Consider the following 14,939-nt stretch of genomic DNA (forward strand, 5'->3'; position numbering starts at 1 on the left):
TAGCTGAATCTGAATCCTTTATCCAATAAGCAAAAACAGTGACCCCTTGACACAAAGTCGTCACGACGTCAGTTTGACAAGCAATGAATTCATTGTTGTTACCAATAATCTTCGTTTCATTTCTGAGTTTTACAGTTCCCATTTTTAACAATCTCATTTACAATTCCATCAAAAAGAATGAATATCTAGGCATAAACTTAACTAAGGATGTGAAACACCTACACACTAAGAACTATAAAGCATTCGTTAAAGAAACTGAATAAGGCACAAGTAAATGAAAAGGAATTTCATGCTCATGGATTAAAGGAATTAATATTGTCAAATGTCCCTACTACTCAAAGCAATCTACAAACTCAATGCAATCACGATCAAAATTCAAATGACATTTTTCACAGAAGAATAAATCATCCTAAAATTTGGATGGAACCATAAAAGACTCTGAACAGCCAAAGCAATCTTTGACAAAGAAGAACAAAGCTGGAGGTATCACACTCCCTGATTGCAAACCATATTACAAAACTATAGTAATTAAAACAGTATGGTATTGGCATAAAAATAGGCACAGATCAATAGAACATTAAATAGAGAGTTTCAGGAATCAACCTACATGTAGATAGCCAAGTATTTCACAACAACGGAGTCAAGAATATACAATAGGAAAAGGACTGTCTCTTCCACAAATGGTGTTGGGAAAACTGGACAGCCAAACGTCAAACAATGAAACTGGACCACTATCTTACACCACACACAAAAATTAACTCAAAATGGATTTTAGTCGTAAATGTAAGACTTGAAACCATTAAGACTCCCAGAAGAAAATATAAACAGTAGTTTCCTTGACACTGATCTTACTGATGATTTTTTTAACTTGATGCCCGAGTACAAGCAACACGAACAAAAATAAACAAGTAAGACTACACCAAACTAAGAAGCGTTTGCACAGCAAAGAAAGCCATCAACAAAATGAAATGTCAATCTACTAAGTGGGAGGAAATATTTACAAATCATATATCTGATAAGGGCTTAACATAAAAATTATATAAATAATTCATACAACTCCATAGCAAAACTCCCCAAATAATCCACTTAAAAATGAGCAGGGGAACTGAATAAACATTTTTCCAAAGAAAACACAACAGATGGCCACTAGGTACATGAAAAGATGCTCAGCATCCCTCATCATCAGGGAAATGCAAATCAAAGCCACAGAGACATGTCTCCTCCTATCTGTCAGACTGGCTATTGTCTAAAAGATAAGAAATAAGAAGTGTTGGTGAGGATGTGGAGAAAAGGAAACACTTGTGCACTGCTGGTGGGAATGTAAATTAGTGCACCCGCTATAGAAAACAATTTAGAGGTTCCTCAAAAAATGATAAATGTAACTAACATATGATCTAGCAATTCCATTTCTAGGTATTTACCTGAAAAAAAAAATAAAAACACTAACTTGAAAAGATGTATCGCTCCATGTTCACTGCAGCATTATTTACAATAGTCAAGATATGAAAACAGCAGTGGGTGCCATCAAGTATGAATGGATAAAGAAGATGTGGCATACAGCTACACAATGGAATATTTTTCCGTCACAAAAATGAAGAAAATCTTGCCATTTGTGACAACAGGGATGGGTCTTGAGGACATTAGTCTAAGTGAAGTAAGTCAGAGAGAGAAAAATACCACATGATCTCATTTATATACAGAATCTAAAAATAAACAAAAAGACTGAGCTCACAAATACATAGAACAGATTGGTGGATGCCCGAAGCAGGCGGTGGAAGGTGGGCAAAATGGGCGAAGGGGGTCAAAAGGCATAAGTAAGTCCCAGAGATGTAATATATAGCATGATGGCTATAGTTAATTACATGGTATTGCATATTTCAAAGTTGCCAAGAGAGGACCCCTTAAAGCTTCTCATCACAAGGAAACAATTCTTTTTACAACTATGTGTGGTGAGGGATGCTAACTACACCCATTGTGATTATTTTGTAATGTATACAAATATCCAATCATTATTGGTATATCCTTGAAACTAATATGTTATATGTCAGTTATAACTTAACCAAAAAGTCTCCTTAAGATTGCAAATAGTTTGTAAATACCCTCATACCTTTTACTTTAATTCCCACAGTTGATTCTCTGTCTCTGGCTTTTCTTCTACAGGTGTCAATTCTGTTTTCTTAAAAAATGCTTTGTCTTAGAAATATGAAACAACTCCTTATAAGCTGCAGGGTACACATAAACTCACACACTTAGCCCAACCTACGTGAGGTCTTTCTGACTTTAATTATTGGTGCTTTGCGTGCTTTAAAATTTGTCTTTCCCCTCATAGTGCAGCTCGAATGCCATCCAGCTAAGCATGCTTCCCTTTACCATGCACTACCCAAACATTCTTGTGTGCCTACAGCACAGTATACATTCCAGGGACAGAGACAAAATCACCAAGTGAATGAAATCGATAAAGAATATAGCATTTGGGCGTGCTGTGCCCTCCAAGTAAGAATAAAGCAGATCAGAGAGTAGGAAGTAGAATGGGGAGAAAGGTATTTCAGACAGGATGGTCAGAAGAGTTGTCTCTGAGAAATGAACATTTTAACCATAAAATTAAACGGTGTGAAGATGCAGCTATGTGGACACAGTACCTAAAGAGTTCTTCAGGTACAGAGGAAACAAGTTCAAGTCTAATTGCAGGAACAAGCCTGGGGCTTTTGAGAAGGAGAAAGCTGGTGAGTGAGCCATGTAACAGGGACTGCGAGAGGGGCTCAGAGCGCGTGACCGGAGCTAGAGTAAGAAGAGTCTGAAGGCTCTGGTAAAGGCTGTGGATTTTCTTCTCATTGTTTCTTCTCATTGTTCTCAGAAGCTGAAGTCTCTGGAAAGGTCATTCAGGCTACCAAGTGGGACAGAGATCGACCAGGTGTAAGCATGGAAGCAGGGGAACCAAATAAACAGCTCTGGGAGAGGTGTGGTGGGGGTTTGGGTTAAGTGGACATGTACGCAGGGAATGAGAAGGAGGAGCAGACGCAGCCACAGGGTTATAAGGACTTACTGAGAGGTTGGTACTAGGATGTGAAAGGAAGAGAAAAATAAAAAGATGACGCCTAGCCGCTTTCGTCCCTAAGAAGTTGAGTGAATGAGAGCACTATTTATTAATATGGGAAGGTCTGCAGAACAATAAAGTCTAGGAAAAAACACAAATTCTTTCTCAGATATAATTTGGGATGTAATTAGGCATCTAAGAGGGGCTCTTGGCTGGGAATGCAAGTCATACAAGTCTGCACACAGGAGAGGGTTTAGAACTGGACTCTGGATTTGGGAGCAAATTGCCTCAGATCCTATTTGAAATTGATGGCGGTAGGCAGTGAAGAGGCAGAGATTTTCTGTTTAGATGGTGGGATGAAAAAGACAGATTAAGAACCCTCAGAAGGACAACCCGTACAGTAAGGGGAAAACCAGAAGGATGTGGGGCCATGAAGGCTAGGGGTGCTGGAACACATCTCTTTGAAAACAAAAAGCCCTGTTTAGTAGTTCTTGTTCATTTTCCTACTGCAAAAACTACCACTACACCTGAAATCAAGCCACAGATGGCTTAAAACCAGCTCACAAAATTCCTAAATAATAAGCACTCAGCTCTCATGGGACCATAAGGACTGTTTCTAGGATGTGCCTGCGTGGAAGTCAAATGAAGATTGTGTTTCAAGGAGGAGGGAGTTGGACATGAAGTAAAAACGAGAACTAAAAATTGGCCATTGGATCCGGCAAGGTGGAAACTGCTGGAGACCTTGACAAAAAATTGATCTGGGGCAGTGATGATGACGGTGAGCAAAGCTGGGTGTGGTGGGTTGTAGCAGGAACAGGATATGATGAGTCACTTGTCTCCACCCTCCACAGGAACTGTTTTCTGTCACTTTCTTTATGACAGTTATCACTATCTGACAGAGAATATATTGTACTTGTTTTTAAGTTTCCCGTCTGCACCTCCCCCTAACACAACATGAACAGAATTTCCAGGGATGCGAGGGTTGTTTCTTTTTTATTCACCGGTGTATCCTCAATACCCATAATGGTTTCTGACAAATCTCACGTGTGAAAATGAAAAACCGTATCAGAGCACACAGCAACGACTGCTACATGAAACACTGGATATGACGGGGAGTCACCCACACGTTAGAATGGGGAGTCGAACGTACGATGTTGGACCGGAGCTTATTTTCCAGAAGAGTGAAATTATGAATGATAACTAATTGTTTTGTTTTTAAACTACAAAACTTTCAGACCACCAGTTATAGACTATGAAGTTTGGGTTGTTTGTTCAGTGCTGGGGTGGTCACTAACCATGTGATGGAGGCAGCTTCCTTCCTCCAGCTGTGTGTACCCACACGTGTGCACATAGGCGTGTGTGTGTGTGCGCACGTGTGCACAGGCAAGCGCATACACCTTCTATCTGAAGGTAGAGCTTGGGGGCACCTGGGTGGCTCAGTGGGTTAAAGCCTCTGCCTTCGGCTCAGGTCATGATCCCAGGGTCCTGGGGTAGAGCCCCACATCGGGCTCTCTGCTCCGCAGGGAGCCTGCTTCCCTTCCCTTCTCTCTCTGCCTGCCTCTCTGCCTACTTGTGATCTCTGTCAAATAAATAAATAAAATCTTAAAAAAAAAAAAAAAGAATGAAGGTAGAGCTTGACAGTGGAAAGCAGCCAAAGCTTTGGAATATATACTCTTATAGTTTTTTTCTCGGTTATCAGACTCGACAGAAGTCTTTCTATTCTCCACTCTGTCCTGTTTGTACTCAGACTCTCAAGATCTTCCCTGAAATTTTCTCTGAACAATACAGCCTCTGGTGATCACTCTCTTTGTTAAACTCCCATTTCACTAATTGTGCTTTATGACATCTCCCCAAAGAATCTTAAGCTCTCGAAGGAGTTTCTTTGTCCCAAAGTGTACCCAGGACAATTACATGCACGTGGAAGTCACTTAATAAACATTTACTGATTGAACGAAACCATGAGTTAATAATGAACTCAAACAATGCATAGGCTAACTTTCTAACAAGTGCCTACACTCTCATCAGACTTTTCTGGGAGGGTCTCTGAGTTTATCCTAAATGTCCATATGTTTTGGACTATATCCTGTTTTGTCTTTATTAGCAGTTTCTAAACTTTACAAGAATGGATAAGGCAGTAAAAAGTACAAAAAAAAAGGACAGGAATTTTAAAAGACATATGAAACAAATAATGATATAACAAAGGATTATTCACTTAGGCATGTAGACAGGGGGTTGATTTATAAAATCTCCTGTTGCTTTTCCAGAGTATACGCATTATATAAAATAAGAGCTTCCTCTACAATAGATATTTTAAGTCATACAATAAAAAGACACACAAAGACTAGGCTTAAAGTTTTAAATGGGAGAAAAACATATTAAAGCTATACTTACTGTCTTCTATGTCCCAGCACTGGGTGATTGGGTCTCCATACTTCACATCTTGCCGTCTAGCTCGCCTATGGAAAAGGGATTAAATGGTTTAGAACATCAAGCCTGAGAGCCAGTAATATATAAAGTCTGCATCTAACGCTAATAACAGTGGCAGAGCAGAACTACGCTTGTCTTATGGCTCAATTTAAATACAGGGCAATATTCCCATCATTCTTACAGTAATTCAAATACTACTAACAATAGAGTCCTAAGAGAGTGAATCCTGTTTTGGAAATAATTTGACTAGACCTTTATTTTATTTATTTATTTACTTATTTGTTTGTTTGTTTTGTTTATTTTTTATTTATTATGTTCAGTTAAGCCAATGTATAGTACATCATTAGTTTTTGATGTAGTGTTCAATGATTCATTAGTTGCATATAACACCCAGTGCTCCTCTGACTTTAGACAAATTATTCAGTAGAATAGGTCAACTATAAATATAATCCAGGTTTCAGATGCATCCAACAGGGGCAACTCTCCCTACCTTCTTTTTTTCCATCAGTCAATGGGAAAGTAGTAAGATATAAGAGCTTTAGTTAGTGGGCAGGGAAGTAAACACAAATACACAAATCTTTACCCTACGAAGATTCACTGTTACATAGATTTGATTAAGCAACAAGTTAAATATTGTCAAGTGCAGATGGAAGTACAAGTTTGATACGGCAGGAGTGGCCCAAAGTCACACCTATCTGCCGAGAGCTTGTTCACATCATTTTTCAGAGAGTAGAGATAATGATAATAATAAATAGTGGTGTTGTGCATTATTGTCCCATATTTTCCTTAAAACAATAGCTATTACATTAAAAAAGAAAAAGCTGCTACATCAATGTTAAAGAAGTCTTACGCTTTTACAGTATATTTTCATTGGCTTTGGCTATTTGATGTCGGCACTTTGGAAACTATAAAAGTCACAGTAAACTCTGCAACATCTAGGGTGTCCCTTCAGGGCAGTGCTGATCAGGTGATAACCCCGTGCAAGATTCATCTATCATGTACATTTTTTTGGGCTCATGTGCATGTTATGTTAAGGTAAGGGAAAATATCACAGCGGCATGTCTGAAAGATCAGAGATACAGTCTTGGGAAATATAAGAAGAAAAATTATAATGGCATAAGGTACATAAGGTCAAGAATGTTTTTAAATCTTGGCTTCTTAAGAAACAAGGACAATTCATCAAACTGAAGGTTCATTACCAACTAATGAGCACTCTTGTTTTTTAGCTTCTAGAAAAGAAAATTATTCCCCAAGGACTCTCTATCATAAGTATATTCTTAGCCAAAAACTATAATAAAATGTTGGGGTTTTTTACTTTTGACTTGTAATAATAGTATCTCTCCATACACATCTAATGTGAAATTTTCAGGGAATATAAAATATCTCCTAATTTTAAGCAGTACCTGCTGTTGTACTCTACATTCAATCTGTGATTCCTGGAATTTGAAATTTGACTGATTTGTCAAGTAAGAAACAAGTGTGTATGCACTAATGGGACGAACCTATGCTCACCTGTTATCATCCTATTTTGTTACTACAGACCTAGAGATAAAAAAACAAAAACAAACAAAACCCCACCATATACAATTTGCTGACATTTTACATAGAGGAGAAATACACTTTGAACAATACTAAAGAAAAAAATGTTACTAGAACACACATTTTAAAAATTGTTGTCGTTAATACATGTAGCCAGCATCAGTCATATGGAGGGCATTCAGGTTCTTTCCAATTATTTCGCTGTTGAAAACAGTGCTGAAACCAGACCAGTGCTCGAATGGCTTTGCGGTGCTTTTGCCCATGTGTGTCTTGTTGGCTCAAAATAGCATGATTTTTAAGAGCACATAAAGCAATGAACAGCAAACAGCAGAGCAACAGTTTGACATTTAAGTATTTCTGAGTGGCAGAAGCTGACCAAGTTACTGTAGAGTTACTGTAGTAGAAATAAAATTGAACCAAGTCACTGCGATGTGCTGCGGGCTGTGTCTAATCCACACTTTTACAAACGCATATATTCAAACTTTATTTGCAAAACAGTAAGGCTAAACATATATATATTTAAAAATAAGGGAAGAAGGGAGGAATGTAAGCAAGGGCAAAGTAGTCAAGGAAAACAAACTTGTAATGGTATTTAACATAGAGAAGGGAAAAGAATATAAACAACTTATCTGAACTTCTAAAGTTGCCCGTTTCCGAACTTCAGAACACACTATTTTATCCTCCTTCCATACTAAGTTTTATGCACAAGTGTAAAACAACACTGAATTGTAATATTCCTACCGCAGACCATGTTTCCTATCTCTTTTCTCATGAAACTGTAAGGCAAGGGATTCGTGTGAGATATTCACTGTGTAGAAAAGAAGGCTATCCCTTAACTCGATGTGCCTCTTACCTTTTTGAAGTGGGTGCGTATCGAGAGCATGCATTTCCATCCCAGGCACAGTAGGGGTCTCTGGCCAGACAACAGTCTGCACAGGCTTTCCCATACGTGTCGCATCTGTGCAAGGAGAGCTGAACCAATCCATCGCGGGAGCCAATGTACAATTGTTGCTACAAATCAGGCAAGACAAATGAATTGGAAGCATCTTTCAGACCGGTCTTAAGAACTTTCCTTTCTTGAATACCACACCACAGACCTAAATCTGTCTCCTCGGGTGTCCCTTGTACAGAACATAAGCCCTTGTGTAGAAACATAACCAAGACGAAGGTAAGTCAATCGCTTCTCCTCCTGGCAGGATGGTGGTTGGATGACGTTGACGCTGAAATGGACAGCATTCTAGGGCTAGGCTAACCTTGGCAGTAATTTAAGAAGGTCAAAAACCAGCTGTTAGACTGAGGAATTAAGATGTCAAATTCTTTCTCAATGGTGGAAAATATGCTTTGGTAGATTATATCAAGCACAGATGCTTTAGGCAACACTGAGGGTCTTCCTCTGCCGGGGCTTCCTACATGAGAGATGACGGAAAAGGGATTTGTAAAACCTTCTTGTGGTTTGAGCCATCTCACTTGCTAATGAAGTATTTACTGATCCCTGAAGGAAAATGGGTTATAAGAGGAAGAGAAAATATTTGGTATCACTGTGAAGAAAGTATTAAGGAGGTTCGAAAGATGCTATATCACGAATGAAAGGCTACGGGATACTAAAAACGTAGCACATAAAATCACATTTTGAAAATAAGCCCTGAGAAGAATGCACTGCTCTGTAGAGTGTATGTGCTGGAGGAGGCAGGGAGACAGATGATAGAGTTGAATAAGCCAGAATCTGTGCCTTTAGGGAACTCATGGTCAATACTCCTGGACCATGTCAAACATTGAACAAGGGGGAAAGACCTGAGAAATTAATATTAACATAAACACCGTATATGTACTCAGCCTGCAGAAACATGTCTTATACTTCTCCAGCCCATGACAATGTCAGCTAGGACCTCCCTGTTGCTAAATGCAATGCCCCCTTGTCCAATGTTTGTTTTACTGACATTCTCTATGGTGTTTGATGCCAAGAATGACACCTTCCTTGAAACTCCCTTCACTTTTTCTTCTTCTCTGTCTTTATTTCTGCTTAAGACTTCAGTTTCCGTTGATGATTCCTTTCTTTGCATCAAATGTTAGGGGGTGCCTTGGTGGCTCAGTAGTTAAGTGTGTGCCTTCAGCTCAGGTCATGATCCCAGGGTTCTGGGATCGAGCCCCGCAAATGGCTGCCTGCCCAGGGAGAAGCCTGCTTTTCCCTCTTTCCCTCTCTTGCTCTCTCTCTGTCCAAAAAAAAAAAAAAAAAAAAAAAAAGAAAGAAAGAAAGAAAGAAATTGGGTGTCCCTTCTTTTCTATCCTCATTCCTTTGCCTTTCTTATTGTCCAGAGTCAGCGGCATCTTGAAAACAACGTTGAGGTGGACTTATTGATTGCCCTCAATCTAGCCCTGCTATCCTGCCTTGGGGAGAGGCACCTCCTAGGTCATCCAAGACACAAAGGGAGCAGTTGTCCCTGAGTCCCCCTCTCTCGGTCAGCCACTGTATCCTTTCTATTCTCTCACACAGAACCCTTCACTTCTTCTCTTCCTCTCCACAGCCTCTGCCACCGTCACCACCTTAGCCTTATCACTTCTTTCCTGGATTCTTTCCTCATATTCCTCCTGGCTTCAGCCTTGTTTTCAACCCAGGACTTAGTCCATCCTCCACAAGGGCACACCACATGGGCCCTCCTAAGGGGAAAATCTTATCCTAACACATTCCTGCTGAAAATCTTTAAAGTTTTCATTGTCCTTAGATAAAATTTTTAAACTTCTTAGGAGGATATAGAAGGATGTCCCTAATCTCGCTCCGTTTTATAATCCCAGATTCATTTCTAGCCTCCTTGTCTCCTGCATACACATATGCCCTTTGCTCTAAGTGTCCACCACCTTATTAGAAAAAGCCAAGGTCTCTCACTCTTCACAACTTTCCAGATGTTCTCCTCCGCCCCTTGGCATAGGCTTCCTCATCCCACCCTCTGAATTTATTTGGCTAACGGAAATATCCTTCATAGTTCGGGTACATGTGTCTTTTCCGTGCTGTCTCCCTCTGCTCCTCCTGGCTCCTTCTTAGACACCCTCGTGTTCCCCCAGTATGTGCTTCCACTATTGCTCTGCACTGTCAGTGTGCTCCTTCTTCATCTCCTGGCTCCACTGTGAGCTTCTGGAAGTTAAGGGCTATGCCAGTCATTCATTTCTGTACCCTCCAAGGACAGAAGTAGGCTTTCAAGAACTAAATATTGCATGGACAAATTAACGGAAAAGACCAAAGAAGAAACCTATTTAAATATTGATCCAAATAACCTCTGTATCATAAACAGGCACAGAGAGTAAGACAATGTTAGCAACGCCCTATGGTTCAACACATGGTGCCATAGCTTTCTTAGCCTAATGCAAGTCTGAACCTTTGAAACAACTAAGATTTGGAGTATCCTGAGAACTGTGGAATCTAATATCATTATTGTTATTATTATTAGCTGCCTCTTACTTCCAACTCACAAATGTAGCAACTCTCTGTCTAGAATTTTGCATGCAGCATCCATTCGTCAGGAGGTGGATTTTATTTCCCTAACTTCACTTTCATTAAGGAACTTGATTCTAGGAGACAGGTACTAAGTGGAAGGCTGGAGGTTGACTCTTGGACTCTTCACCACCACCGTCCATAGTCTAACTTCTAGACTCCCTGATTAAAAATCGTTTTTAGTGATTAGGGCTGGTGTTCTACATGGATTTCTTACGGCCTTGACAGAAACACATCCTCAAGAGACAAAGACAGTGAGCTCAGTTTTCAAGAGCCAAGGGAAGTGGAGAATATATCATTCACTTAATGATATTTGGTTCTACTTTAACTAAGGCAAGACTGAAACAATGGCCTCTAATGGGTTAAAAAAGAAACAAATAATCTAGAACTTTTTACATTATTTACAATTTAACTTCCAACTTCAGTAGATTTTCCTTACAGTGAACTTGAATTCGAGCAACTTGTTGCTTTTGTGGCCATTTTTTAGACAAAAATTAGAAAGTACCTGCTTCAGAGACAGCTCCATGTTCAAGATGATTGATGAGTGCTGAAAAAAGAAGTCAAATGTTAATAAAGATAACTATTAATGTCTTTTATAGTAGCCAATATGTTGTTTTATCATGTACCAAGGATCACTGAAGTAAATGTCAAGGGTCTGTTACACAGGGCGGAAAAGGATATGAATGTTTGCTATTTCCTTTCAATGTGTTGTAAATTCCACCTTAATAGAAATGATCAAAATAGGTATTTTAAAGTATCTTATTCCAGAAAAATTACCTACATGTATGAAGAAATACTCCGCATTGAAAATAGCTCCCAGTTACCCATAAGGCTTCTCTTTCTAAATCTGCTTATCTTAACTGCTTCCATATAATTCAAAGTAGCGTTGACAAGAACATCTCCATAATTATTTATTACCGCATTCTGCTCTTCCTTAGATGGGTAGTTCAAAAGCTTGTTTAAGTAGCAGAGTTCTGAAAAGTTACAGTGCTCCTTGCTGATGAGCGTGTTCTTTCTGGAGCACTGCAAGCTACTGATGCACGTGATTTTGTGATGTGAACTAATGTTAGCTTTATTTGTAGAAATTATGGCTTTGTGCATTCAATAGAAAATTAGAAACATGAACACAAAAGTTACCCAACTAAAGGATGGCAAGCTTTAAAAATTTTTTCATCTGTTTATCATCTACCAATCTTTCTATTTATTACTCATTCATGTTTCACTGGTCAATATTTTCAAACTGATAAATAGAAGCAAATACCAAAAGTTTAAGAAAATACATAAAAAATGACAGAAAGATGTTAAAATGAGAAAGTTTTATCCAGTAACTTTTTTTTTTAAGCGAAGAAAACATTATTTAATCTTAACAGTGGAATCCGAACAATTCCTCTTGACCACGTAAACCTTACTCTAAAGTGCCCTATGTGTTGTGGGAGTTATATTTTTGGCTTCTGGGTTCACACTTATATTTGACATCAGCTTATCCCTCAGGAACCACCCAAGACTTGGTTTTTGGTAGATGCCACATAGCAGATCTTGTTCTAGTTAACTCCTTGACCACTATTATCATCACAATGTAAACAGGATCCTGTGGAATTCAGCATGTTAATTACTTCGCTTTCCTCCCCGTGGAGGGTTCTTCCCCATTTTAAGGTGGAAGGTGTTCGCAGGGAAACAGCCCAATTTAATGAACTCTCTCATCACAATGCTATGAAAGGAACAACATATTTTTTACAGGCTCCTCTCAGAAATAAAATGCGATTTCTAATGTTATTCTCAGAAAATAATTTTAAACTAAATGTCACTGAATGTCCACAAAGAACACCACAGTTCAAATGCACTGTTAAAAGACTATGGTCTCTGGGAAACAAACAGAGAGTTTTAGAAGGGAGGGGAGTGGGGGGATGGGTGAGCTGGGGGATGGGTATTAAGGAGGGCATGTATTGCATGGAGCACTGGGTGTTATATGCAAACAATGAATCATGGACCACTGCATCAAAAACTAATGATGTACTGTATGGTGATTAACATAATTAAAAAAATGTTTCCTAAAAAAAAAAAAGAAAGGAACACAAATTTTAATTCCCCCTCCCAAAAAGTCAGACATTCCCCAAATCTGGAAAACTATTATTTTAGATCTACTAACTCTTTAGGGGAATATAGCATACATAAAGAATGAAGACTTACTATCATGCAACTTAAAAAAAAAAATTCCTTACAGAAAAGTAGGGACCTGTGATTTATACACTCTTCCAGTTTTCTGAAATTCAATTGAGGAAAAATTGAAAAGTAAAATTTATGAAGTAGAAAAGCATCTGGATAGTCAAAGAGACCCCCAGCTTTCATCTACTGTGGTGATTTGTCTGACCATATGCTTAGAGAATGAAGTAATGAGGGGCAATCCCAGGAGCCCTGAATTTAGTGGTATTCCACAGGGAAAGGGGAGTTCCATTCTCAGTTGCTTTTAAAACTTTTTTCCATTGCCTAAGGAAAAGGAAAATAAAGGAGCTAAGTGCACAAACTTCTCCAGGAAAAGTCACAGTGTATTTAAACATACTGTTCTAAACCAAGTGTTGTTAAGTTTTGTCGTCTCTTCTGGAACTCTGGACTACCTTACCTTGAATATCTGCAACTCCTCCAATACTACTTCTTCCATATTCCACTTCTCCTTTGAAATGCTGACCACTTTGAGGACTGTCCCAATGTCTGAAAAAATACATTACCTATGATCCAGCTGTTTCTACTTCAGTGTTTGGCTGTGAGTATATACCTAGCAACCTTCACATTGTTTCCCTCATTTTTCTTCAATGCCTCTCAAGAAGTTGGATTAAATAAAGCATGCAAGAAGGAAGCTTAATGGATGGGATTCTCTCCTTCCCAAACATGATAGTTTCTAGCTCATAAAACACATACTTATAAAGAATATATTAAAAGACGAGTACTTGAAGTACATTCCTAGCCAAAGGACTATATATGTCTCATAGGTATATATGAGATATATGTATATATGAGATATATATGTATATATGAGACATATATATAATACATAAATAATGGTTTATATAAATATATATGAGACATATATATAAATATATAAATATAGGTTGAAATTATAACTAAAGTAGAATGATCTTTTTGTAACTTAATTTGAAAGGTGCAAATACACTAAAATAAATTTTTTTTTCTCTTTCAGTGTAAGACGTATTTATTCAGTACTTATATCCAACTTACCGTGAAAGGTAGGATATATACCTTTTTAAGTCATGTTAACAAATGATAGAGAAATCACTGAAGCCATATACAATGTTGAAAATTGTAGTGCACTCATCAAACCTGTTTTATTTACAGAAACCTTATGAATGGGCTAGAAACTGAAGTTTTGTTTAAAATTATTTTAGTTTAATTTAAAAGAGTAACCCAAATTTGAAAGACTATTGCAGTTTCTAAGGCAGCATGTTAGTACAGAAAGACGATCAAAAGAACGTTTTAGAAAAAAGAAAAAAAAATCTCACTTGGAAATTAACTTATACAAAATAGATGCTTTTAAATTCTGCCACTGGGTTGAAGAATATTCACATGTATGGTAATGATCTTATTTGCACAAAATAGTCTGAATTATTTAGCAATGTTTTTAAATGATTCTAGGATCTTTGAAAAATATTAAATATACATTTTCCAAATGTCATAATTGAAAATCTATCCATCTTAGTTACCTTATAATTTTCTCAGAAAAGTCAGGTAGTACCACCTAGTGGCTGACTGGCATTTACAACACTGGAAATGTTGACCTAGGAATGCTTTGGACGGGCTCTGCAAATTAAGTGGCAGACTCCTTGGAATTTGTGAGAGACTAGTTATCTCAAATTTCGTCTCTTCACTAGTAATCTCTATAGTCTTGAGAGAATCACTTCCTTTCCTGGGTCTTGGTATTGCCATCTGCAACGTAATCAGGCTTGACAACTGGTATTCCAGAAAAGCCCTCTAAGTGTGGCACACACACACTCCCAGATAAACCATACGTTTGTAAAACCAGTATATTTTAAAAAAATAAAAATGTTCTGTAGTTCTGAAAACCTATTTCAATAAAAATGTCCATTTCTTGAAAACCCATTAATTTCTATTTCTTTATGCAAGACCTGATTCATGAAATCATATAACATTTATCCAGCATGAAGTACTTTGGTCTAAATGATGCATGTTACCTTTACTTCCATTAGAATTCACATGATATTTTATTAAATGATACTTTCCTCTTTCTTTTTCTTTTTGAGACATACTAAATATGCAATATTTCTCTTTCTGAAGAGAGATTTTAAAATTGTTTTATAATTACTGAGTTGACAGATGAAAAAAATAAAATAGGCTCTAATTATGAAAGTGATACTTAATCCACAAAATTCAAGGAGAGGAAAAATAATTTCCAACAACTTTCTACTTTTAAAGATCTTTAAAAAA

The 14,939-nt window shown here is 37.8% G+C and overlaps 1 protein-coding gene across 1 annotated transcript in view; it reads right to left on the reverse strand.

Moving 5' to 3' along the window:
- Positions 1 to 14,939, reverse strand: part of SEMA3D (semaphorin 3D) — a gene marked incomplete at its 5' end in the record, with an annotated part of 126,269 nt that overhangs the window by 13,039 nt on the left and 98,291 nt on the right. Inside the window, 4 exons of the mRNA XM_080818780.1 lie at positions 5,426 to 5,490; positions 7,854 to 8,011; positions 10,990 to 11,031; positions 13,102 to 13,190. Of these exons, the coding sequence (XP_080674906.1) occupies positions 5,426 to 5,490; positions 7,854 to 8,011; positions 10,990 to 11,031; positions 13,102 to 13,190 (354 nt within the window). The remainder of the gene's footprint in view (positions 1 to 5,425; positions 5,491 to 7,853; positions 8,012 to 10,989; positions 11,032 to 13,101; positions 13,191 to 14,939) is intronic.

Source organism: Martes martes (assembly GCF_963455335.1).
Source record: "Martes martes genome assembly, chromosome: 11".
Classification (NCBI taxonomy): Eukaryota; Metazoa; Chordata; class Mammalia; order Carnivora; family Mustelidae; genus Martes; species Martes martes.